General features: G+C 50.6%; 3 protein-coding genes across 7 annotated transcripts; 2 read left to right on the top strand and 1 right to left on the bottom strand.

Moving 5' to 3' along the window:
- Positions 1–958: 958 nt before the first annotated feature.
- NEK9 (NIMA related kinase 9) lies at positions 959–12652 on the top strand. 4 transcript variants are annotated; one of them, XM_075192064.1, is made up of 23 exons: positions 959–1195; positions 5017–5194; positions 5273–5328; positions 5566–5636; positions 5871–5976; positions 6052–6183; positions 6275–6385; positions 7841–7905; positions 8017–8067; positions 8160–8352; positions 8427–8571; positions 8831–9031; positions 9111–9157; positions 9233–9388; positions 9469–9577; positions 9654–9815; positions 9894–10064; positions 10148–10207; positions 10279–10457; positions 10873–11007; positions 11076–11237; positions 11600–11653; positions 12319–12652. In XM_075192064.1, exons 1-23 carry the CDS (start codon positions 1031–1033, stop codon positions 12448–12450), a joined length of 2841 nt encoding a protein of 946 aa, XP_075048165.1. In that variant the 5' UTR covers positions 959–1030; the 3' UTR covers positions 12451–12652. The 4 variants fall into 4 exon arrangements, with proteins under 4 accessions (XP_075048165.1, XP_075048164.1, XP_075048163.1 ...); XM_075192063.1 differs by having other exon boundaries at positions 9466–9577; positions 11603–11653; XM_075192062.1 differs by having other exon boundaries at positions 9466–9577.
- ZC2HC1C (zinc finger C2HC-type containing 1C) lies at positions 12253–18506 on the bottom strand. Its single transcript, XM_075192066.1, has 4 exons — positions 17600–18506; positions 14689–15906; positions 12981–13240; positions 12253–12470 (listed from the first exon to the last, which is right to left on the bottom strand). The coding sequence occupies exons 1-3, from the start codon at positions 17654–17656 to the stop codon at positions 12986–12988; spliced, it is 1530 nt and encodes a 509-aa protein (XP_075048167.1). The 5' UTR covers positions 17657–18506; the 3' UTR covers positions 12253–12470; positions 12981–12985.
- ACYP1 (acylphosphatase 1) lies at positions 17617–23387 on the top strand. 2 transcript variants are annotated; one of them, XM_075192068.1, is made up of 3 exons: positions 17617–17725; positions 18397–18484; positions 22871–23387. In XM_075192068.1, the coding sequence occupies exons 2-3, from the start codon at positions 18401–18403 to the stop codon at positions 23084–23086; spliced, it is 300 nt and encodes a 99-aa protein (XP_075048169.1). In that variant the 5' UTR covers positions 17617–17725; positions 18397–18400; the 3' UTR covers positions 23087–23387. The 2 variants fall into 2 exon arrangements, with proteins under 2 accessions (XP_075048169.1, XP_075048168.1); XM_075192067.1 differs by having other exon boundaries at positions 17623–17729.
- The last annotated feature ends 2151 nt before the right edge of the window (positions 23388–25538 follow it).

The following is a 25538-nucleotide window of genomic DNA, read 5'->3' as shown; positions in this document are numbered from 1 at the left end:
AGATGGAAACGACAGGATTGGGCAAGAGATTAATGTGGGGTGAAGGAGAGGAGGGAGTGAATGACACCCAGGCAGCAGCGTTGGGGAACAGGAGATAGAGAGGTCTGGAGGGGAGGAGACTCTTGATAAAGGGAAGACAGTAAATTCAGTTTGATGAGAGGATAATAAGGAGATGTGAGCTGTTATAACACTGGGATTATCATCCGACATAGGCTATAACACTACATGATAAAAGATATGCTATTACATTACATTGTGTGATATGATATTATACATTATATTGTGATATATTACATATTTTCTATGACAAGATAATGAGATGTGATGTGTTATAGTCATGTGGCTATTATCTGACATAGAGTATAATGTTATATGATAAAGGATATGATATTACGCTATATTGTGATATATTACATTATATATGATATACGATATATATATATATGATATGGTATATTACAGATATTTTGAGAGGATAATAAGGAGATGGATGAGTCTGGGACTATTATCTGATATAGGATCATCATCATCATTTATTTATATATTATATAGGATAAAATGTTACATTAGAAAAGTTGAATTACATTGAGCTATATTACATTATATTGTTATATGATATGGTATATTACAGATATTCTATGTGAGGATAACAAGGAGATAGATGTGATGTGTTATAACACTGTGACTATTATCTGATATAGGATATAATATTACATTATATTGTGGTATTTACAGATATTGTATGAGAGGATTATAAGGAGACAGATATGAGGCATTATAACACTGGAACTATTATCTAATATAGGGTATAACACAATATTACGTGATAAAGGATATGATCGTACAGATATTGTATGACAGGACTATAGGACAGTTAGATTCATAAGCGTGAAGGGAACCTGCCCGGAACCAAGATGGCCGCCGCCTCAGCTGTCACGTGCCACGCCGTGGAGGTCACGCAGCCCGAGCTCGGTGGTTCCGGGTTAGAGGGAGCCCAATATGGCGGCGGGCAGTGGCCGCTGATCTCGCCATGTCCGCTCTCGGTCGGTATGACCGGCACTGCGACTCCATCAACTCCGACTTCGGTGATTCGGTGCGGAGCTGCGGGGCGGAGCAGGAGGAGCTGCACTACATCCCCATCCGGGTGCTGGGACATGGAGCCTACGGGGAGGCCACTCTGTACCGGAGGACCGAGGTGGGGGGGGGGGTGTACGGAGTCTGTGACACCTGTAGTGGGGGGGGCGGCTGTACGGGGCCTGTGACACCTGTGGGGGGGGCGGCTGTACGGGGCCTGTGACACCTGTGGGGGGGGCGGCTGTACGGGGCCTGTGACACCTGGGGGGGGGGGGGGGGGGCTGTACGGGGCCTGTGACACCTGTGGGGGGGGCGGCTGTACGGGGCCTGTGACACCTGTGGGGGGGGCGGCTGTACGGGGCCTGTGACACCTGGGGGGGGGGGGGGGGCTGTACGGGGCCTGTGACACCTGGGGGGGGGGCTGTACGGGGCCTGTGACACCTGGGGGGGGGGGGGGGGCTGTACGGGGCCTGTGACACCTGGGGGGGGGGGGGGGGGCTGTACGGGGCCTGTGACACCTGGGGGGGGGGGGGGGGGCTGTACGGGGCCTGTGACACCTGGGGGGGGGGGGGGGGCTGTACGGGGCCTGTGACACCTGGGGGGGGGGGGGGGGGCGCTGTACAGGGCCTGTGACACCTGGGGGGGGGGGGGGGGGGCGCTGTACAGGGCCTGTGACACCTGGGGGGGGGGGGGGGGGCTGTACGGGGCCTGTGACACCTGGGGGGGGCTGTACGGGGCCTGTGACACCTGGGGGGGGCTGTACGGGGCCTGTGACACCTGGGGGGGGCTGTACGGGGCCTGTGACACCTGGGGGGGGGCTGTACGGGGCCTGTGACACCTGGGGGGGGCTGTACGGGGCCTGTGACACCTGGGGGGGCTGTACGGGGCCTGTGACACCTGTAGTGGGAGGGGCGGCTGTACGGGGCCTGTGACACCTGTAGGGGGGGGCTGTACGGGGCCTGTGACACCTGGGGGGGGGCTGTACGGGGCCTGTGACACCTGTAGGGGGGGCTGTACGGGGCCTGTGACACCTGTAGTGGGAGGGGCGGCTGTACGGGGCCTGTGACACCTGTAGGGGGGGGCTGTACGGGGCCTGTGACACCTGTAGTGGGAGGGGCGGCTGTATGGGGCCTGTGACACCTGTAGGGGGGGGCTGTACGGGGCCTGTGACACCTGTAGTGGGAGGGGCGGCTGTACGGGGCCTGTGACACCTGTAGGGGGGGGCTGTACGGGGCCTGTGACACCTGTAGTGGGAGGGGCGGCTGTACGGGGCCTGTGACACCTGTAGTGGGAGGGGCGGCTGTACGGGGCCTGTGACACCTGTAGTGGGTGGGGCGGCTGTACGGGGCCTGTGACACCTGTAGGGGGGGGCTGTACGGGGCCTGTGACACCTGGGGGGGGGCTGTACGGGGCCTGTGACACCTGTAGGGGGGGCTGTACGGGGCCTGTGACACCTGTAGTGGGAGGGGCGGCTGTATGGGGCCTGTGACACCTGTAGGGGGGGGCTGTACGGGGCCTGTGACACCTGTAGTGGGAGGCTGTACGGGGCCTGTGACACCTGTAGGGGGGGGCTGTACGGGGCCTGTGACACCTGTAGTGGGAGGGGCGGCTGTACGGGGCCTGTGACACCTGTAGTGGGTGGGGCGGCTGTACGGGGCCTGTGACACCTGGGGGGGGGGCGGCTGTACGGGGCCTGTGACACCTGGGGGGGGCTGTACGGGGCCTGTGACACCTGTAGTGGGAGGGGCGGCTGTACGGAGCCTGTGACACCTGTAGGGGGGGGGCTGTACGGGGCCTGTGACACCTGTAGTGGGAGGGGCGGCTGTACGGGGCCTGTGACACCTGTAGTGGGAGGGGCGGCTGTACGGGGCCTGTGACACCTGTAGTGGGTGGGGCGGCTGTACGGGGCCTGTGACACCTGTAGTGGGTGGGGCGGCTGTACGGGGCCTGTGACACCTGTAGTGGGGGGGGCTGTACGGGGCCTGTGACACCTGGGGGGGGGGGGCGGCTGTACGGGGCCTGTGACACCTGGGGGGGCTGTACGGGGCCTGTGACACCTGTAGTGGGAGGGGCGGCTGTACGGAGCCTGTGACACCTGTAGGGGGGGGCTGTACGGGGCCTGTGACACCTGTAGTGGGTGGGGCGGCTGTACGGGGCCTGTGACACCTGTAGTGGGAGGGGCGGCTGTACGGGGCCTGTGACACCTGTAGTGGGGGGGGGGGGGCTGTACGGGGCCTGTGACACCTGTAGTGGGTGGGGCGGCTGTACGGGGCCTGTGACACCTGTAGTGGGAGGGGCGGCTGTACGGGGCCTGTGACACCTGTAGTGGGGGGGGGGGGCTGTACGGGGCCTGTGACACCTGTAGTGGGAGGGGCGGCTGTATGGGGCCTGTGACACCTGTAGGGGGGGGCTGTATGGGGCCTGTGACACCTGTAGTGGGGGGGGCTGTACGGGGCCTGTGACACCTGGGGGGGGCTGTGACACCTGTAGGGGGGGGGGGGGGGCTGTACGGGGCCTGTGACACCTGTAGTGGGAGGGGCGGCTGTACGGGGCCTGTGACACCTGTAGGGGGGGGGGGGGCTGTATGGGGCCTGTGACACCTGTAGTGGGAGGGGCGGCTGTACGGGGCCTGTGACACCTGTAGTGGGTGGGGCGGCTGTACGGGGCCTGTGACACCTGGGGGGGGGGCGGCTGTACGGGGCCTGTGACACCTGGGGGGGGCTGTACGGGGCCTGTGACACCTGTAGTGGGAGGGGCGGCTGTACGGAGCCTGTGACACCTGTAGGGGGGGGGCTGTACGGGGCCTGTGACACCTGTAGTGGGAGGGGCGGCTGTACGGGGCCTGTGACACCTGTAGTGGGAGGGGCGGCTGTACGGGGCCTGTGACACCTGTAGTGGGTGGGGCGGCTGTACGGGGCCTGTGACACCTGTAGTGGGGGGGGCTGTACGGGGCCTGTGACACCTGGGGGGGGGGGGGCGGCTGTACGGGGCCTGTGACACCTGGGGGGGCTGTACGGGGCCTGTGACACCTGTAGTGGGAGGGGCGGCTGTACGGAGCCTGTGACACCTGTAGGGGGGGGCTGTACGGGGCCTGTGACACCTGTAGTGGGTGGGGCGGCTGTACGGGGCCTGTGACACCTGTAGTGGGAGGGGCGGCTGTACGGGGCCTGTGACACCTGTAGTGGGGGGGGGGGGCTGTACGGGGCCTGTGACACCTGTAGTGGGTGGGGCGGCTGTACGGGGCCTGTGACACCTGTAGTGGGGGGGGGGGGGCTGTACGGGGCCTGTGACACCTGTAGTGGGAGGGGCGGCTGTATGGGGCCTGTGACACCTGTAGGGGGGGGCTGTATGGGGCCTGTGACACCTGTAGTGGGGGGGGCTGTACGGGGCCTGTGACACCTGGGGGGGGCTGTACGGGGCCTGTGACACCTGTAGGGGGGGGGGGGGGGCTGTACGGGGCCTGTGACACCTGTAGTGGGAGGGGCGGCTGTACGGGGCCTGTGACACCTGTAGGGGGGGGGGGGGCTGTATGGGGCCTGTGACACCTGTAGTGGGAGGGGCGGCTGTACGGGGCCTGTGACACATGCAGCCCCTCTACTCCCCCCTACAAGTGTCACAGGTGGAGGAGTAACATCACCCCTTCTCTTCTCCTGCTGTGACTGTATCAGAGGTCTTGTCACATAAAAGCAACTTATAGGATAATATTCCAGGTACCTGGTGTTTCCATGTGATGAGCCCACCTGTGTCTTTGTGTTATGAGGGGAGGCAACAATGGCTGTAATAGGAATGCACTGACCTGTGCTCGGGGCATCTCATATGTGAATAAAATACTGTATAAAGGCCCCAGGGCTACACTAGTATGTTATACTGTATAACATTCTCCAGCGTATGGTATTCATGTAATAAATAAATATTTCACTCTGGACTCTTCTCATCCCTAAGGATGACTCGTTGGTAGTATGGAAAGAGGTGGGTTTGGCTCGGCTGTCGGAGAAGGAGCGCCGTGATGCGTTGAACGAGATCGTCATCCTTTCCCTCCTGCAGCATGATAACATCATTGCTTATTACAACCACTTCCTGGATAGCAGCACGCTGTTGATTGAGCTGGAGTATTGTAATGGTGAGATGGATTCTGTCCCGTCCTGTCTCCTATCTCTGACCACACTGTCTGTCTAACATCCGTCCTCCATCTCTGCAGGTGGGAATCTGTTCGACAAGATTGTGCGGCAGAAGGACCAGCTGTTTGAGGAAGAGGTGAAGGGGGCTGCCCTGGGGTACAGACTGCGGACAGGAAGACCTATTTTGAGGATAGAGTGGGGAATTATGATTTGTTTGACCTCCAAGCTGGTTTCTGTATATAACTGGATCACTCACCTCCATTACTCTTTTACCCCTGATTAAGCTTACAATGAGAAGAACCCCCCCTAACATACATTGTGCAGTGTTCTGTTTATTGTACTCTGATGTCACAGGTCCATCTTCCTTCTGCAGATGGTTGTCTGGTATCTATTTCAAATAGTCTCTGCAGTGATCTGCATCCATCGCGCTGGGATATTGCACAGGTGACTATACTGGCTGATAACTTGCATGTCCTGTCTGAAATAAATGCTGTGCAGAGCGCAGACATACCCTATCCTCCATAAGTCCTACACTATCACACAATATCACTTACCAGACCCCGGTACTCCTATGGGGGAGCTGCGGACCCCGGGTAATATTGTGCATAGTGATTTGTTTATTATTATTGGCCATGGGGTTATTAGTAAGGAGAGACGTAATGTGTCTCTTCTCTGCAGAGACATCAAGACATTAAACATCTTCTTAACCAAAGCCAACCTGATTAAACTGGGAGACTATGGACTGGCCAAACAGCTCAACTCTGAGTTCTCCATGGCGGAAACGGTGAGCTGCTGATACATGTAGCATGATGCCTGTTGTCACATGTACAATCAGTAACTGTGTGCGTGTTCCTTGCAGTGTGTGGGCACCCTTTATTACATGTCCCCGGAGTTGTGCCAAGGGGTTAAGTACAGCTTTAAGTCTGACATCTGGGCGGTGGGATGTGTTCTGTACGAGCTGCTGACTCTGACCAGGACGTTTGATGCCACGGTGAGCTGCCACCTTCTCCCTCTTTTCTTTTTATTAACTCTAAATGCTTCAGCAATACCCTTCATTCAGGCGTATACCCATCTGCCCCCAGAACCCACTCAACCTGTGTGTAAAGATCGTACAAGGAAACTGGGCCATGGAGCTGGACAACAGTGTGTACTCCCAGGAGCTGATCGATGTAGTGCGGGCTTGTCTGCAGCAGGTGAGTGTCCACTCCTAGGAGCTGATGTAGTGTGAGTGTGTCTGTGGCAGCTGAGTACCCCCTCCTAGGAGCTGATGTAGTGTGGGTGTGTCTGTGGCAGGTGAGTACCCCCTCCTAGGAGCTGATGTAGTGTGGGTGTGTCTGTGGCAGGTGAGTACCCCCTCCTAGGAGCTGATGTAGTGTGGGTGTGTCTGCAGCAGGTGAGTGTCCACTCCTAGGAGCTGATGTAGTGTGAGTGTGTCTGTGGCAGCTGAGTACCCCCTCCTAGGAGCTGATGTAGTGTGGGTGTGTCTGTGGCAGGTGAGTACCCCCTCCTAGAAGCTGATGTAGTGTGGGTGTGTCTGTGGCAGGTGAGTACCCCCTCTTAGGAGCTGATGTAGTGTGGGGGTGTCTGTGGCAGGTGAGTACCCCCTCCTAGAAGCTGATGTAGTGTGGGGGTGTCTGTGGCAGGTGAGTACCCCCTCCTAGAAGCTGATGTAGTCTGTGGCAGGTGAGTACCCCCTCTTAGGAGCTGATGTAGTGTGGGTGTGTCTGGCAGGTGAGTACCCCCTCTTAGGAGCTGATGTAGTGTGGGTGTGTCTGTGGCAGGTGAGTACCCCTTCTTAGGAGCTGATGTAGTCTGTGGCAGGTGAGTACCCCCTCTTAGGAGCTGATGTAGTGTGGGTGTGTCTGGCAGGTGAGTACCCCCTCTTAGGAGCTGATGTAGTGTGGGTGTGTCTGTGGCAGGTGAGTACCCCCTCTTAGGAGCTGATGTAGTGTGGGTGTGTCTGTGGCAGGTGAGTACCCCCTCTTAGGAGCTGATGTAGTGTGGGTGTGTCTGTGGCAGCTGAGTACCCCCTCCTAGGAGCTGATGTAGTGTGGGTGTGTCTGTGGCAGCTGAGTACCCCCTCCTAGGAGCTGATGTAGTGTGGGTGTGTCTGTGGCAGCTGAGTACCCCCTCCTAGGAGCTGATGTAGTGTGGGTGTGTCTGTGGCAGGTGAGTACCCCCTCCTAGGAGCTGATGTAGTGCGGGTGTGTCTGTGGCAGGTGAGTACCCCTTCTTAGGAGCTGATGTAGTCTGTGGCAGGTGAGTACCCCCTCTTAGGAGCTGATGTAGTGCGGGTGTGTCTGTGGCAGGTGAGTACCCCCTCCTAGAAGCTGATGTAGTGTGGGGGTGTCTGTGGCAGGTGAGTACCCCCTCTTAGGAGCTGATGTAGTGTGGGTGTGTCTGGCAGGTGAGTGTCCACTCCTAGGAGCTGGTTGATGAGTGTCGTATTGTAATAATTACAGGATAAAGTGTATCACAGGTTGGTAGTAACCGCTGGGAATGGCGCACAGTGTAATAATTTAAGTAAGTAACTCTGAGTAGGGTTTAATTAGGATGGTTTCATCATTCGTTAGGACAGTAAACCGCAGGTGTTTTTCCAGGTCTTAGCTGATTTCAGAACCTATGCTGACTTTTATTCACTCATTCAGGATCCAGAGAAGAGACCAAGTGCTGATGAGATCCTGATGAGACCGGTGCTCAGCCGTCGGAGAAGGTAAAGTGTGGTCTAGTTACCTGCCATCATTTATATGGTAATAATGACCAGTTTTGTACCAATTGCCACTGTCTATTAACCCTTTACAAAGGGAATCCCTTTATTTCTCAGAGACATGGAAGAACAGGTATCGCTCCTGAACAAATCCAACAAGAGACCCAGGTGAGAAACACATGTATCGTAGGCTGTGTCCATCTGTACATGCGTGTCCTTGGGGTGACCATGTTTCCTCTCTCTCCCATGACTCTGCCCAGGCCGGGCACAGTCACAGATGCCCCTGTTGCAGTGGTCACATCCCGGAGCAGTGAAGTCTATGTATGGGGGGGCGGAAAGTCCACTCCCCAGAAGCTGGATGTGTTCAAGGGAGGGTGCCGCGCGCGGCAGGTTTGTGCTGGAGACGCTCATTTTGCTGTGGTGACGGTGGAGAAAGAGTTGTACTCTTGGGTGGTAAGTATCGAGAGATGGGGATGAAGGAGAGCTACAAGATGCGCTACTATCTCATGCCAAAATATTTTCTTCAGAACATGCAGGGGGGCTCCAAGCTGCATGGACAACTGGGACACGGAGACCGCGCCTCATACCGACAACCCAAACATGTGGAGAAGCTGCAAGGAAAATCTGTACAAGAAGTCAGCTGTGGTGGAGATTTCACCATGTGTATTACAGGTCAGATAAGCTGTGTTTGAGGGTGTGGGGGAGGTTTGGGTGTAGGGGTGAAGAGAGTTGGGTCTGGGGATAGAGAGGTTTGGGGGTTGTGGGGTGGAGAGTCTTAAGTTGGCAGGGGGTGAGGGGGGCACATCACCAATCTGACATTTTGCTTTCATTGTGTAACTTGCACTAGACAGAAGGAAATGGTAACACTTTCACCTAAATACAATGTTGGAAAACGAGCTATAGAATGAGAGTTTACATTTTTGTTTTGCAGACGAGGGGCAGCTGTACTCCTTTGGCTCAGACTATTATGGGTGCCTCGGAGTGGGTCAGAGTTTAGGCTCAGAGGTGCTGGAGCCCATATTGGTGGACTTCTTCCTGCATGAGCCAGTTGAACAAGTGTCATGTGGTGATAGTCATGTCATGGTGCTGACACGGAGCAAATGTGTGTACTCGTGGGGGTGTGGAGAGTATGGTAAGTACCGTAGTAGGAATACTGTGCAGGACTCGTGTGTTGTAGCCATCTGCGTGGGACTCATGTCTGCTCTCTGCAGGACGCTTAGGCCTGGACTCAGAAGATGATGTCTATACGCCTCAAAAGGTGACTTTTCTGGTAGTCTTGTCTGCTCGGTCTCTTGTACCGCAGATCTGCTTTACGTCACGTTTTCTCTCTCAGGTGGAAGTTCAGCGCGGCCTCTGCATTGTGAACGTTAGCTGCGGCTCGGATGGCAGTTTCCTTCTGACACAGTCTGGTAAAGTTCTTGCCTGTGGTTTGAATGAACACAACAAGCTGGGTCTGAACCAGTGCACAGCGGGGATCATTAACCATGAGGTGAGTTCCAGGCCACTCTTTTAGCAGAATGTGAGGAATCTGCTACCAGATGTGAAGGAATATACCTTTCTACTTAGCAGGCCTTCCATGAAGTGCCGTATACCACCTCATTGACTCTAGCCAAACAACTGTCCTTCTATAAGGTCCGCAGCATCTCACCGGGCAAGACCCATACAGCGGCAATTGATGGTGAGGAGTGGATAACATCCCCCCTTCCTTGCCCATAGGTGTCATCAGTGCTCTCATTTCTGCTCTCTCTCTTTAGAGCGTGGCCGGCTACTGACATTTGGCTCCAACAAGTGTGGCCAGTTAGGAGTAGGAGACTACCGGAAGCATTTGGGCATCAATCTTCTAGGAGGACCTCTTGGGGGAAAACAGGTGATCAGAGTGTCCTGCGGAGATGAATTCACTATTGCAGCCACAGATGGTGAGTGGGATGGGGTTGGGGGCACCACAGACTCTATACGGTCAGTTAGTAACTGGAATGTGCCTAATCTTTCTTAAGATAATCACATCTTTGCCTGGGGTAATGGAGGAAATGGACGCTTGGCCATGACACCTAATGAGCGACCTCAGGGCTCTGATATCTGTACCTCATGGCCCCGTCCTATATTTGGGTCCTTACATCATGTGCCTGATCTGTCTTGCCGTGGCTGGCACACCATCCTTATTGTGGGTGAGTAGTTCCTCCTCCGGAAAGTGGTTACTACCTGGGGTGCAGACATCTCAAACAAAGTCTGATCTGCTCTCTATCCACAGAGAAAGTTCTGAACTCCAAAACGATTCGGTCAAACAGCAGCGGCCTCTCCATTGGAACCCGTGAGTGATTGGGGACTGGTGTGATGGGAGGTGCTATAGCTGGGAGTGACACCATTGTTTTTACCCTGCAGTTGCCCAGAGCTGCTCATCGGGGGGCTCTGCAGGAGGTGAGGGGGATAGCGCACGTGAGTCGCTGACTTCAGAACCCAGTGAGGCATTTCGTGGAACCATGGAGGCAGAACCAGAGACCAGCCCGTTTAATGCCACGGAAAACATGGAGAGCAGCTCGTGTCCCAGCTGGCTCCGTCAGGTATACACCTATGGCTGAAACAATAAGGTTACTCTCTTTTGTGCAAGTCAGCAGTGGAGAGACAGACTGCTTGGTTGGGGCTCCTTGGTGTAGAGGGGGACCCTCAACATATGAGAAACAATTCTTAGTGACTTAGTGAAAGATTCCCCATTGCAGAAGCTGTCACTTCCTGTAACGGTCCTACCTGCCTGTGCCACTGGGGGCAGCAAAGACCGGAGTCTTCCCCATAAACCGACCACTGCGCCCTGCAGTACCAGGAGCTGCTGGGAATGCTGTTTACATGGCACTTTTCAGATGCTTAAAACAAGCTTTGAACTTGAAACTGAAGCTAAAAACCTGGTATAGAAGGAACTCCTGTACTTGTGCCCCCACTACTTCTATTCCCCCCCTCATTGTGGTGCTTGTTTATTCTCAGGAGCTTGAAGAAGCCGAGTTTATCCCGATGCCAGAGACCCCGTCACCTGTAGGTATGGAGTCACGGGATGTGTCCAGCTCTCTACATGAGCTAAGAGAGACTCCTGCACAGGAGCCTCCAGGGAAGGCCTTGCTGGTAAGGGGTCGTGTGAAGGGGGTGGGGGTGGATGATTGATCTGGTATCGCTCACACTCCTCCTTTCAGGAGCCTCATACCTGTGCGTGCAGCACTCTGCAGGACGAGGTCAGGAGGCTGCAGGGGGTGGTGTCCTCCTATGTGAGTGAGCAGGAGAATCTGCGCAGGGAAAACGCTCGTCTCACAATACAAGTGCAAGAGCTCGGGGACAAACTGCAGACAATGGTGCAGGTAATGTTACATCAGTTGTTCATGGCCTATAACATATATCCTGTATCTGGGATGTTACAAATCATCTCCATGTTGTGTATGTGTATCACTGAGGGTGATGTACATAGGCTGTACTATAACTACCCCCTTCACACTGATACAATGTGTGATACTGAGGGTGGGGGTGATGTACATAGGCTGTACTATAACTACCCCCTTCACACTGATACAATGTGTGATACTGAGGGTGGGGGTGATGTACATAGGCTGTACTATAACTACCCCCTTCACACTGATACAATGTGTGATACTGAGGGTGGGGGTGATGTACATAGGCTGTACTATAACTACTACCAGCGGACTGATAGTCTTTCTCCTCCCAGCAGAATCAGACGGTCAGTAAACATGGAGAAGCCATTCAGGTGCTGCAGAGACAGGTATAGTCCCCCCTCCTTATCTCCTGGCACATGATTGTTCCCCCCTCGGCACTGAGAGATTTATTTATCTATTTGAAAGCGATGATAAAGGTTCTATATCGGCCTGTAAATGAGATTAAAGACTCTGCTGATTTATACATTGCTAAAGGTAGATTAGTTGTAGGTCCAAGTCATTGGATGTGGGGAAAAATATGGTAGTGTGTAAATAGCAACTTTTGAATGATTCTGAATAACAAGCGATGCAGATATTGCTACAATGCATTTCACCGATACACAGCAGTGGTGATCAGCGGCTTATGGTCTATAACATGGTTGCCCACTACAATGAATGGCGTTACCTGCTTCATCCATAGTAAAGTTTTGTATGACTGGAACGAAGTAGAGAAATTGGTCCCTATCCTGTGTCCCTTCTTATCGGGAGTAATATTAGACCTTTGGGTTGACAGCGCCTGTTGTTTTTGAAATTTGGAGAAGAGAATCTTAATCACCAAAGAAGAAACATTTCTACACCTACATTTGGTGTTACGTTTCCTGTATGATTCAGCATGGATGGGATATTCCTCTCCCCCCTGTGATTAGTAAAATAACATACCAGCAGGATCATTAGAAACGTTTAATGTGTTACAGGAGACGCAGAGCGGTGAATGTCCTTTTGCTCCCTGCAGGTGGCGCTGTGCATGAAAGGGATGGCTGTAGCTGTTGGCAGTGCTGAGACCTCCAGGGAGGAATCGGATGCAGATTCGTGGTGCTTCTTGGGGCCTGACCCCTGTCGTTCTGCTTCTGGGACCCCCATGTGATATATGGACAGTGTGGAGACCTGTGATGGATGGAGAGACTTGTCAGTGCCTTATATGAGCACAAAGCTGAACTCTGCTCCCTGGACTGGACAGGCTGTATGATGATGTGGGTGCTGCCTGGGAGCACTGGCCGTGTGTATTCAGTGATGCTTCCAGGCCCTTCTCACAGTACAATGTGAAATAAAACACTGTGTGGACTTACTGTGCGACCCTTTATACATGTCACACTGTACATGGGCTTATACATGAAGGCGTTAGCCAGCCTGCAGACTATTTGTGTACTGATAGTAATGAGGAGCCTCCGCTGTGTGCTGGTGACAGCGTCACTGGGTCCCATTTAGTAACTGACCACCCTCCTGTCACTCTGTGGCTACAAGTAGGATTTATACAGAATTGAGAGTAAAACTAGTTACTGTGATTCCAGAGTCACAAGAACAACACTTCTGTCACTGCGGCTACACACACACACACACACACACACATATATATATATATATATATATCAGCAACACATTCACACAGTAACGTACCATTGTCAGCGGCGCCGGCTTGGAGGGGGCCGGGGTTTGCTTTTAATAGTCTCACACTTGGGAATATGTCTTTCAGCTGCACGTGGGTTAAAGCGACGGAGACAGTGAGGACAGGACACATAATCCAGGTTCTCCTCCGGGAGACTGGGGGGCAGGTCAGATAACTTCCCCCCTCTGGAAATCACATTTTGCACTGCACGGGCCTGTTGAAGTGTTCGCAAGAAAGACTCGTGCTTCTGACGCCAGGAGCTGACCTTCACCTGCCAATAAACAGACAAATGAGAACAGGACTGTGGCAGAGAAACAGTTAACAGGCAGAAGAGGAGCGGAAAGAGAATATATAATATGAGGCAGACGGGAGGGTGGAGAGGAAAGAGAATATATAATATGAGGCAGGGAGGAGGGTGGAGAGGAAAGAGAATATATAATATGAGGCAGACGGGAGGGTGGAGAGGAAAGAGAATATATAATATGAGGCAGGGAGGAGGGTGGAGAGGAAAGAGAATATATAATATGAGGCAGGGAGGAGAGGAAAGAGAATATATAATATGAGGCAGACGGGAGGGTGGAGAGGAAAGAGAATATATAATATGAGGCAGACGGGAGGGTGGAGAGGAAAGAGAATATATAATATGAGGCAGGGAGGAGGGTGGAGAGGAAAGAGAATATATAATATGAGGCAGGGAGGAGGGTGGAGAGGAAAGAGAATATATAATATGAGGCAGACGGGAGGGTGGAGAGGAAAGAGAATATATAATATGAGGCAGACGGGAGGGTGGAGAGGAAAGAGAATATATAATATGAGGCAGACGGGAGGGTGGAGAGGAAAGAGAATATATAATATGAGGCAGGGAGGAGGGTGGAGCGGAAAGAGAATATATAATATGAGGCAGACGGGAGGGTGGAGAGGAAAGAGAATATATAATATGAGGCAGGGAGGAGGGTGGAGAGGAAAGAGAATATATAATATGAGGCAGACGGGAGGGTGGAGAGGAAAGAGAATATATAATATGAGGCAGACGGGAGGGTGGAGAGGAAAGAGAATATATAATATGAGGCAGACGGGAGGGTGGAGAGGAAAGAGAATATATAATATGAGGCAGACGGGAGGGTGGAGAGGAAAGAGAATATATAATATGAGGTAGACGGAAGAATGATGAAAAAAGTGAGAAGCAGAGAATTGGCTGCATCATGAATGAAGATTAACTGGATAAAGGGTTATGAAATTGAGGGGTTCAATATCGCTCCAGTAAAACACTACATTTATCTCAATGACATCACACCCACCGCACTGCGGGAGGAGCCCTGGTGAATCCATCTCTGAGCTGAATGGGCCGGGGTTGTGTGACATTATACTGTAGGTGTCCCAGGCTGTTCATCCCTCCTAAATCATTGTTACAAACCTAGACTATAAGCGCTAGTGCTGGGGCACTTTTTAAAAAAATATATTTTTATTTATTTAGGAACAAAAAAAACCACCCCATTAACATGCCAGTCATCATCAAGTGGCCTGGAGTCTCCTTAGCGCATGATACCATTTAAACGTATCTTCCTCCACCATATATATTTTATATATCTTAAGTCTTTGAACGCATTTCACGTCTGTGTTTTTGATGTAAAATGCATCCAACACTACACAAGTATTTAATAGAACAGAATGGTTAATACAGAGTCATTTCTATTATGTGATAAGGACAATGAATCTGACCTGGGGGGTCGGGCTTGGAGCTTTTCCTTTTTTCTGCAGATATTGTTCCAGGTCTGTTCCCTTGGCCCGGGCTTTGGAAGAGTCAAACTTTTTCCTCTTAGTATTTAACATCCTCTCACAGACCTGTGCGTGTTTCTCAAGACGATGCTCCATAAACCGTCGCCCACATAAACGACAGGGAACCAACCCCTCTACCAAATCTTCAGGGTTGTCATCATCTTCCTTATTTTTGAATAACTGCTGTTCCGCAGGCAAGTTATGAGACACGCCAGATGCCTGAGGCCCATCCGGTGATGGAGAAAGTGTCTGCGTGGCCCGAGCTTCTTGGTTCTGATGTTTCAGCTTTGCTATTGGGTATTGCACCTCTGTCAGGGGTTTGGTCTCTACCTTTCCATAGTGTTTATCCCCTGAATCCTTCAGATACCCTTTGCCCTGATAGCTGCCATCATCATCTTCTTCCAAGTTAGTGTTTGGCTGATGGTAGTGATCACTTCTCCTTCTCTGAGTCCTTACTGCTCTCATCCTATTCACATCCTCAATCTTTCTTGCTCTTATGTCCTCCCGCTCGGCCTCTTCCTTTTCTTTCTGTATTCGTCGCAGCTCTGCCTCAGTTCTGCGCAGCTTTTCTAAAAGAAGAGCCTCTTTTCTTCGGATCTCGACTTCCAGATCAGCCTCCGTTTTCTCTAGCTGTTGCCACAAGTGTGTCCGACTTGGTCCTGATTTGGACCGAACATATTCTTGGGCTGGCAGTGACTCTTTGAAGCCTGTAGAAGTAGCTGTTGGAGCACGGAGGACTTTGTTTACTACCGATTCATTCCGTGCAGCTTTACAGTGAACCACAGGTTTGAGAGGGTGTGCCCGGTCCACACCTGCTGTCCTCTTGGTTACTGTCCAATTGGAGGCCCACATCCTTTCTTCCTGGGCCCATTGGGGTGGTTGGTTGAGTGCACGCATTGGCTTCTGTTTAGAACCAGGATGAGGATTGTAGAGCGAGGAACTCTTGACCCTCTGTGAGATACGCTCTTGTTGCTGTGTTAGTAGGTTCAACATCTTCTCCTCTTTTTCTCGAAATGTTCTCTCTTGGTACTCGTTTCTTAACACCTCCAGTCTAGAGGGAACTTGGGAAGCAGGATATTCTCTCCTGAGTGTGGGAAGCTTTGTTTCAGACAAACCCTCAGGGTACATGTACTGAGCCATCTTGAACCGTGGCTGCTGGTGCTATGAAAGGAAGTATATGAAATGAGATATGAAGGGATTCACTACTAAAAATTATCTCGGGGTGTATATAGGAGATATATTACAGGGTGTATGTAGGAGATATATTACAGGGTGTATGTAGGAGATATATTACAGGGTGTATGTAGGAGATATATTACAGGGTGTATGTAGGATAAATATTACAGGGTGTATATAGGAGATATATTACAGGGTGTATGTAGGAGATATATTACAGTATATTACAGTATATAGGAGATATATTACAGGGTGTATGTAGGGGATATATCACAGGGTGTATGTAGGGGATATATCACAGGGTGTATATAGGGGATATATCACAGGGTGTATATAGGAGATATATTACAGGGTGTGTATAGGAGATATATTGGAGTATATTACAGTATATAGGAGATATATTACAGTATATAGGAGATATATTACAGGGTGTATATAGGAGATATATTACAGTATATATCAGTATATAGGAGATATATTACAGTATATTACAGTATATAGGAGATATATTACAGGGTGTATGTAGGAGATATATTACAGGGTGTATGTAGGAGATATAATACAGGGTGTATATAGGAGATAAAATACAGGGTGTATATAGGAGATATATTACAGTATATAGGAGATATATTACAGGGTGTATATAGGAGATATATTACAGTATATATCAGTATATAGGAGATATATTACAGTATATAGGAGATATATTACAGGGTGTATATAGGAGATATATTACAGTATATATCAGTATATAGGAGATATATTACAGTATATAGGAGATATATTACAGTATATAGGAGATATATTACAGGGTGTATATAGGAGATATATTACATTATATATCAGTATATAGGAGATATATTACAGGGTGTATATAGGAGATATATTACAGTATATAGGAGATATATTACAGTATATAGGAGATATATTACAGTATATAGGAGATATATTACATTATATATCAGTATATAGGAGATATATTACAGGGTGTATATAGGAGATATATTACAGGGTGTATATAGGAGATATATTACAGTATATAGGAGATATATTACAGTATATTACAGTATATAGGAGATATATTACAGGGTGTATGTAGGAGATATATTACAGGGTGTATGTAGGAGATATATTACAGGGTGTATGTAGGAGATATATTACAGGGTGTATGTAGGAGATATATTACAGGGTGTATGTAGGAGATATATTACAGGGTGTATGTAGGAGATATATTACAGGGTGTATATAGGAGATATATTACAGGGTGTATATAGGGGATATATTACAGGGTGTATGTAGGAGATATATTACAGGGTGTATGTAGGAGATATATTACAGGGTGTATGTAGGAGATATATTACAGGGTGTATGTAGGAGATATATTACAGGGTGTATATAGGAGATATATTACAGGGTGTATATAGGAGATATATTACAGTATATAGGAGATATATTACAGGGTGTATATAGGAGATATATTACAGTATATAGGGGATATATTACAGGGTGTATGTAGGAGATATATTACAGGGTGTATGTAGGAGATATATTACAGGGTGTATGTAGGAGATATATTACAGGGTGTATATAGGAGATATATTACAGGGTGTATATAGGAGATATATTACAGTATATAGGAGATATATTACAGTATATAGGAGACGCCTCCACCTCTCACCTGGCCGGGGCTTGTTGTGGCTGTTGCTAGGACACCGCAGATCTTCCGGCCCCTCATTGTGACGTCATCAAAACGAGCCGCACTCTGCTGTTGTCATAGGAACGGAGTCTTCACATTGGCCCTAAAGTGTGTGAGTCCGGGGCCCTTAATATATATATATATATACTGTGTTCTGGGGGGTAACTGTATATATACATCTATATTCTACTAATATATCACCTTATATCATACACCAGGCTGTCCCTCCTCCTGGTGATTATCTATAGGTATATATACATCTATATACTACTAATATATCACCTTATATCATACACCAGGCTGTCCCTCCCCCTGGTGATTATCTATAGGTATATATACATCTATATACTACTAATATATCACCTTATATCATACACCAAGCAGTGTGCGCCTATCTTGGGTGTGCGCCGTGTATAGTAAGCTGTGTGCACCCCCTCTATAGACATTATAGCTGAAATAAATCATGAAGTACGTTGATTTATAGGAACGATCCATCAGATATGGTTTATGTCACAGCATATAAGGTATATAAACTGCTTATTATATAACCCTCCATGTGAGAGCCCCTCTTCATGTCACCGTGATTAAAGGGTGTATTGATCTGAATGATATCACTCGGGGAGCTGCAGCTTTGATGTGTAATCTGAGATCAATAATCTATATATTTAATTTACAACATCATTCAAAGTGAAAACTGCTATTAATATCCTGGTATTTTTAGTGTTGTTAGAACATTGTATTTGTATCGGATTTAGTGCCTATTTGTCTTTTGTCTCCAGGACCATGGCAGAAGGGGATACACTGATCTCCCTGGATTACGAGGTGTTTGGGAAAGTTCAAGGTGTTTTCTTTCGCAAGTATACGCAGGTAATGTACAAGTACCTGCGCGTTTCTTCTCAGTTCTCTAATCCCTGCCGCCTCTTTGCCACGTTCACCCCTCCACCTCCTCCTATCCCACTCTCCCTCTCTGCTACTGATCTTGTATCCTTTTTCTCCTCCAAAATCGAGGCCATCAGACTTGGTATCTCCTCCTCCCCTCCCTCTCCTGCTTCTCTCCTCGCTCCCCCCTCTTCCCACATCCCACCCTGGTGCTCCTTCCGCCCTACTACGGGCGATGAAGTCAACTCCCTCATTCATTCCTCTCCCCCGTCCACCTGCCACCTGGATCCCATCCCCTCTCCCCCACTGTCTGTGCTTATTTAGCTCACCTCTTCAACCTGTCTCTCTCCTCTGGCACTGTCCCCTCCTCCTTCAAACACGCCCTTATCACTCCTATTCTAAAAAAAACCAATCTAGATCCCACCTCACTCGCAACTACCGCCCCATTTCACTTCTCCCCTATGCCTCTAAACTTCTCGAGCGAATTGTCTGCAACCGCCTCACCTGTCACCTTCCAGACAATTCCCTCCTTGACCCTCTCCAATCTGGTTTCCGCCCCCTCCACTCCACCGAAACCGCACTCACCAATGTAACTAATGATCTCCTCTCTGCTAAATCCAGGGGTCACTTCTCGCTCCTCATCCTCCTTGACCTATCCGCAGCCTTTGACACCGTAGACCACCCCCTCCTCTTGCAGACCCTTCACTCTCTCAGGCTCTGTCCTCGCTTGGTTCACCTCTTACCTCGACAACCGCTCGTTCTCTGTTTCCATCTCCGGATCTCCCCCCCCCCCCCCCTCCCTCCCTGTAGGAGTCCCTCAGGGCTCCGTTCTTGGCCCTCTACTCTTCTCACTCTATACTACCTCCCTCGGTGCTCTCATCACTTCATTCGGTCTTCAGTATCACCTATACGCCGATGATATTCAACTTTACATCTCCTCTCCCGATCTTTCCCCCGCCCTCCTCTCTAGTGTATCTGACTGCCTCTCTGCCATCTCCTCTTGGATGTCCTCACGCTTTCTAAAAATTAACATTGCTAAAACCGAACTCATTGTTTTCCCTCCGTCTCAGTCCCCATCACTGTCAACAACTCCACTATCTGTGGGCATGAGAGTATTTACATATCATTTCAAAGGAGGAATATATGTATGGGCAGCTTAATATATCACATCACACCTAGCAGAGACTCGTTTTCCTGACCACCATTCTCCTGTCCAGCAAATAGGCCGCAGACATTTGTTACACATAGATAGATAATCATCCCAGCCGTACATTGCAGATAAATACCCCCCACACGTCGTACGTCGCAGATAAATACCCCCCACACGCCATACATCGCAGATAATACCCCCCACACGTCGTACGTCGCAGATAAATACCCCCCACACGCCATACGTCGCAGATAAATACCCCCCACACGTCGTACGTCGCAGATAAATACCCCCCACACGTCGTACGTCGCAGATAAATACCCCCCACACGTCGTACGTCGCAGATAAATACCCCCCACACGTCGTACGTCGCAGATAAATACCCCCCACACGTCGTACGTCGCAGATAAATACCCCCCACACGTCGTACGTCGCAGATAAATACCCCCCACACGTCGTACGTCGCAGATAAATACCCCCCACACGTCGTACGTCGCAGATAAATACCCCCCACACGCCGTACGTCGCAGATAAATACCCCCCACACGTCGTACGTCGCAGATAAATACCCCCCACACGTCGTACGTCGCAGATAAATACCCCACACACGTCGCACGTCGCAGATAAATACCCCACACACGTCGCACGTCACAGATAAATACCCCACGCACGTCGCAGATAAATACCCCACACACGTCGCACGTCGCAGATAAATACCCCACGCACGTCGCAGATAAATACCCCACACACGCCGCACGTCGCAGATAAATACCCCCCACACGTCGCACGTCGCAGATAAATACCCCCCACACGTCGCACGTCGCAGATAAATACCCCCCACACGTCGCAGATAAATACCCCACACACGTCGCACGCCGCAGATAAATACCCCACACACGTCGCACGTCGCAGATAAATACCCCACACACGTCGCACGTCGCAGATAAATACCCCACACACGTCGCATATAAATACCCCACACACGCCGTACGTCGCAGATAAATACCCCACACACGCCGTACGTCGCAGATAAATACCCCACACACGCCGTACGTCGCAGATAAATACTACACACACGCCGTACGTCGCAGATAAATACCCCCCACACACCGTACGTCGCAGATAAATACCCCACACACACCGTACGCCGCAGATAAATACCCCACACACGTCATACGCCGCAGATAAATACCCCCCACACGTCGCACGTCGCAGATAAATACCCCACACACGTCGCACGTCGCAGATAAATACCCCACACACGTCGCAGATAAATACCCCACACACGCCGTACGTCGCAGATAAATACCCCACACGCCGTACGTCGCAGATAAATACCCCACACACGCCGTACGTCGCAGATAAATACCCCACACACGTCGTACGCCGCAGATAAATACCCCACACACGTCGTACGCCGCAGATAAATACCCCACACACGTCGTACGTCGCAGATAAATACCCCACACACGTCGTACGTCACAGATAAATACCCCACGCACGTCGCAGATAAATACCCCACACACGTCGCACGTCGCAGATAAATACCCCACACACGCCGCACGTCGCAGATAAATACCCCCCACACGTCGCACGTCGCAGATAAATACCCCACACACGTCGCAGATAAATACCCCCCACACGTCGCAGATAAATACCCCACACACGTCGCACGCCGCAGATAAATACCCCACACACGTCGCACGTCGCAGATAAATACCCCACACACGTCGCACGTCGCAGATAAATACCCCACACACGTCGCATATAAATACCCCACACACGCCGTACGTCGCAGATAAATACCCCACACACGCCGTACGTCGCAGATAAATACCCCACACACGCCGTACGTCGCAGATAAATACTACACACACGCCGTACGTCGCAGATAAATACCCCCCACACACCGTACGTCGCAGATAAATACCCCACACACACCGTACGCCGCAGATAAATACCCCACACACGTCGTACGCCGCAGATAAATACCCCACACACGTCATACGCCGCAAATACCCCCCGCACGTCGCAGATAAATACCCCACACACGTCGCACGTCGCAGATAAATACCCCACACACGTCGCAGATAAATACCCCACACACGCCGTACGTCGCAGATAAATACCCCACACGCCGTACGTCGCAGATAAATACCCCACACACGCCGTACGTCGCAGATAAATACCCCACACACGTCGTACGCCGCAGATAAATACCCCACACACGTCGTACGCCGCAGATAAATACCCCACACACGTCGTACGTCGCAGATAAATACCCCCCACACGTCGTACGTCGCAGATAAATACCCCACACACGTCGTACGTCGCAGATAAATACCCCACACACGTCGTACGTCGCAGATAAATACCCCACACACGTCGTACGTCGCAGATAAATACCCCACACACGTCGTACGTCGCAGATAAATACCCCACACACGTCGTACGTCGCAGATAAATACCCCACACACGTCGTACGTCGCAGATAAATACCCCACACACGTCGTACGCCGCAGATAAATACCCCCCACACGTCGTACGCCGCAGATAAATACCCCACACACGTCGTACGCCGCAGATAAATACCCCCCACACGTCGTACGCCGCAGATAAATACCCAAAACTGTCAGCCACATTTTGCAGAGAAACAACACCTTTGTCAGTCATGTATTGCACAGATTACATACTCCAGACCTGGCAATATCTGCTGCATGACCCCACCACCATCCAGTAATGTATTAGTCCTTTTCTGAATCTCTGTGTTGCTCAACATTCAGGACTGGTTTTGATTGACCTCCTTCCTGAATGAGTTTGAACCTGATGACGGTGCCAATGTGACAGCTGAGGTGATGCCAAATGTGAGCATCGCCAGTGACCAGTGATCTGTGTGCAGCAGCCCCGCACCCTACAGGAAGAATTGTTTTCATTTGATTCAGTGTCAGAAAAAATTACCAAATCCTCGGAATAGTGACTGAATTAGGCAGGATCACTGAACTGACTCCAGGGAGTAACCAATCAGATTCTAGTTATCATTTATGTAGTACATCCTACTAAATGACAGCTAGAATATGATTGGTTGCTATAGGCAACATCACCACTTTTTAGTAAATCTACCCCCAGGATTCTTTCTCTGTAAAGTGTGAGATTAAAGGGACAGATGTTGTCATAAGAGAGATGTGTGCGCTGTACCTCTCCTGTCTTTGTTTTCCCTGTTACAGGGAGAAGGGGCTCGTCTGGGCCTAGTTGGTTGGGTGCGTAATACGGAGACGGGAACAGTCCGGGGACAGCTGCAAGGTCCTATAGCCAGAGTGCGAGAGATGCAGGAATGGCTGCAAAACAGAGGAAGCCCGAAGTCCAGGATCAAAGAGGCACAATTCCATAATGAAAAGAAGATCCAACGCCTGGAATACAGCATTTTTCAGATCCGCAAGTGACAGTTGTTATACCCCAGAACTGCAGCAGTTAATCCTGCCGGAGCTTTCTAACATTAACAGAACAGCAGAAAATGATATCTTCACGTGTTACTGATAGTGATCATCTACATTGTCACATTCCTGTCAAGATATGGAAACCTGAAGCGATAGGTCATGTGTTAAACAGGAACGATTCTGCATGGACTGCTTACTGCCATTGTGAGACCTATACATCATTAGTTCAATTATTATATTCATTGTATTACTCTTACCATGTACAGTACGTGTAGTGTTTGCTGAATTAAATGTTCTTCTACTCCTACTGCTGTTCTCATCTGAAGAAAATACCACTAGTGAGACAGAAGATAAATCTCAGCATCATACTCACATTTGTCTGGTAACTGCTTCCACACACAACCTATACAGAAATGTTGTCTCCTGCTGTAGAGTTAGTTGGACAAGTTTCTCTCAGTGATTAATGAACTAGCTGCAAGATGCACTGAGTGCAGTTAAGCATAACGTAACTAGGAGAGGAGATAGGGACAGCATGGGCGGCCTGTCATCCAGTCTAGACCAAGGCGATTGGGCAAAGAGCGACTGTAATGCCTAGCAAGACTGGATTCTTCCACTAAACTCCTAACACCATTCATTCTGTTTCCTCCAGGGCTTTACCATGGAATTTTAGGTTTTTTTTCTCATACAGGTTCAAAGTGCTGGCAACAGAAAGGAAGAGAAGGACACAAGGACTGAAACTTCAGACTGGAGCAGAGCAGTACAGACTCGCAGGATCTGATTAACAAAATGCAACTAGAGAAGGTCAGATTAAACAGACTGTAAGGTCAGGGCAGGTGGCAGGTACAGCGTTCCGGTGTAAAGCAGGAGTTCAGGGCAGGCGGCAGGTACAGCGTTCCGGTCTACAGCAGGAGGTCGTGGCAGGCACAGCGTTCCGGTGTAAAGCAGGAGGTCGGGGCAGGCGGTAGGTACAGAGTTCCGGTGTAAAGCAGGAGATCGGGGTAGGCGACAGTTACATCGTTCCGTTGTAAAGTAGGTGGTCGGGGCAGGCGGCAGGTACAGAGTTCCGGTGTAAAGCAGGAGGTCAGGGCAGGCGGCAGGTACAGTGTTCCTGTGTAAAGCAGGAGGTCAGGGCAGGCGGCAGGTACAGCGTTCCGGTGTAAAGCAGGAGGTTGCGGCAGGTACAGCATTCTGGTGTAAAGCAGGAGGTCAGGGCAGGCGGCAGGTACAGAGTTCCGGTGTAAAGCAGGAGGTCAGGGCAGGCGGCAGGTACAATGTTCCGGTGTAAAGCAGGTGGCAGGTACAGTGTTCCTGTGTTAAGCAAGAGGTCAGGACAGACGGCAGATACAATGTTCCTGTGTAAAGCAGGAGGTCAGGGCAGGTGGCAGGTACAGCGTTTCGGGGGTAAAGCAGGAGATCAGGGCAGGTACAGCGTTCCGGGGTAAAGCAGGAGATCAGGGCAGGTACAGCGTTCCGGTGTAAAGCAGGAGGTCAGGGCAGGTGGCAGGTACAGTGTTCCGGTGTAAAGCAAGAGGTCAGGGCAGGCGGCAGGTACAGTGTTCCGGTGTAAAGCAGTAGGTCAGGGCAGGTGGCAGGTGCAGTGTTCTGGTGTAAAGCAGGAGATCGGGGCAGGTACAGTGTTCCGGTGTAAAGCAGTAGGTCAGGGCAGGTGGCAGGTGCAGTGTTCCGGTGTAAAGCAGGAGGTCAGGGCAGGTGGCAGGTGCAGCGTTCCGGTGTAAAGCAGGAGGTCAAGGCAGGTGCAGTGTTCTGGTGTAAAGCTGGAGGTCAGAGCAGGCAGCGGGTAGAGTAGTCAAGTAACAGGCAGGAACTGTCACATGTTCAGGAAATGTCTGTACACAAAATCAACATAATAACACACCCAGGGTACCAGGAGCTTGAACCTATGACAAGCAGTGAGTGCAGAAATAAGCCTGTTATATAAGTCTGAGCACCAATCAGGAGGCTTAGATTTATCATGTGCTGCAGCTCAGGTCCCCTGTACCGTCCCAGCCAATAATACACATCCCCTGAAATAAGCATTTGCTGGGAAACGTACGTCTTGGCTGGGAAAGCGGGTGCATCCATGGAATTGTTACAGTAATATGAGCTATCCGGCATGTACATCACTGTCTGGAACCCAAGATCTCTCCTCTGGACCACTCCCTTCTTTCTACCTCAAATTCTGTTTTGCCTTCTACTATTCCTGGGGGAGGACATGAAAAGCAAGATATAAATAGCTGATCATGAAACGCGTACCCACTACTAACCCATCAGAGTGGCTGTCACGGAATTGCAGAGATGGCTGCTAATCGATATTAACGCAGCTGAACAGGCGCAAAGTCTTTATGTACCCCCAGTATTCACCCGGGACCTCCGCAAGGGAGTTTGGACTTAGCTGCAGAGGGTATGCAGGTCGCGGTTCTCCAAGACAGTCACCGGTGTAGCGACAGTGGTAGACAGG

This window comes from Mixophyes fleayi, chromosome 12 (genome assembly GCF_038048845.1).
Source record: "Mixophyes fleayi isolate aMixFle1 chromosome 12, aMixFle1.hap1, whole genome shotgun sequence".
NCBI classification, from domain to species: Eukaryota; Metazoa; Chordata; class Amphibia; order Anura; family Limnodynastidae; genus Mixophyes; species Mixophyes fleayi.
Note: the sequence above shows the minus strand (reverse complement) of the source record. Positions and strands in the feature narration are given on the sequence as shown.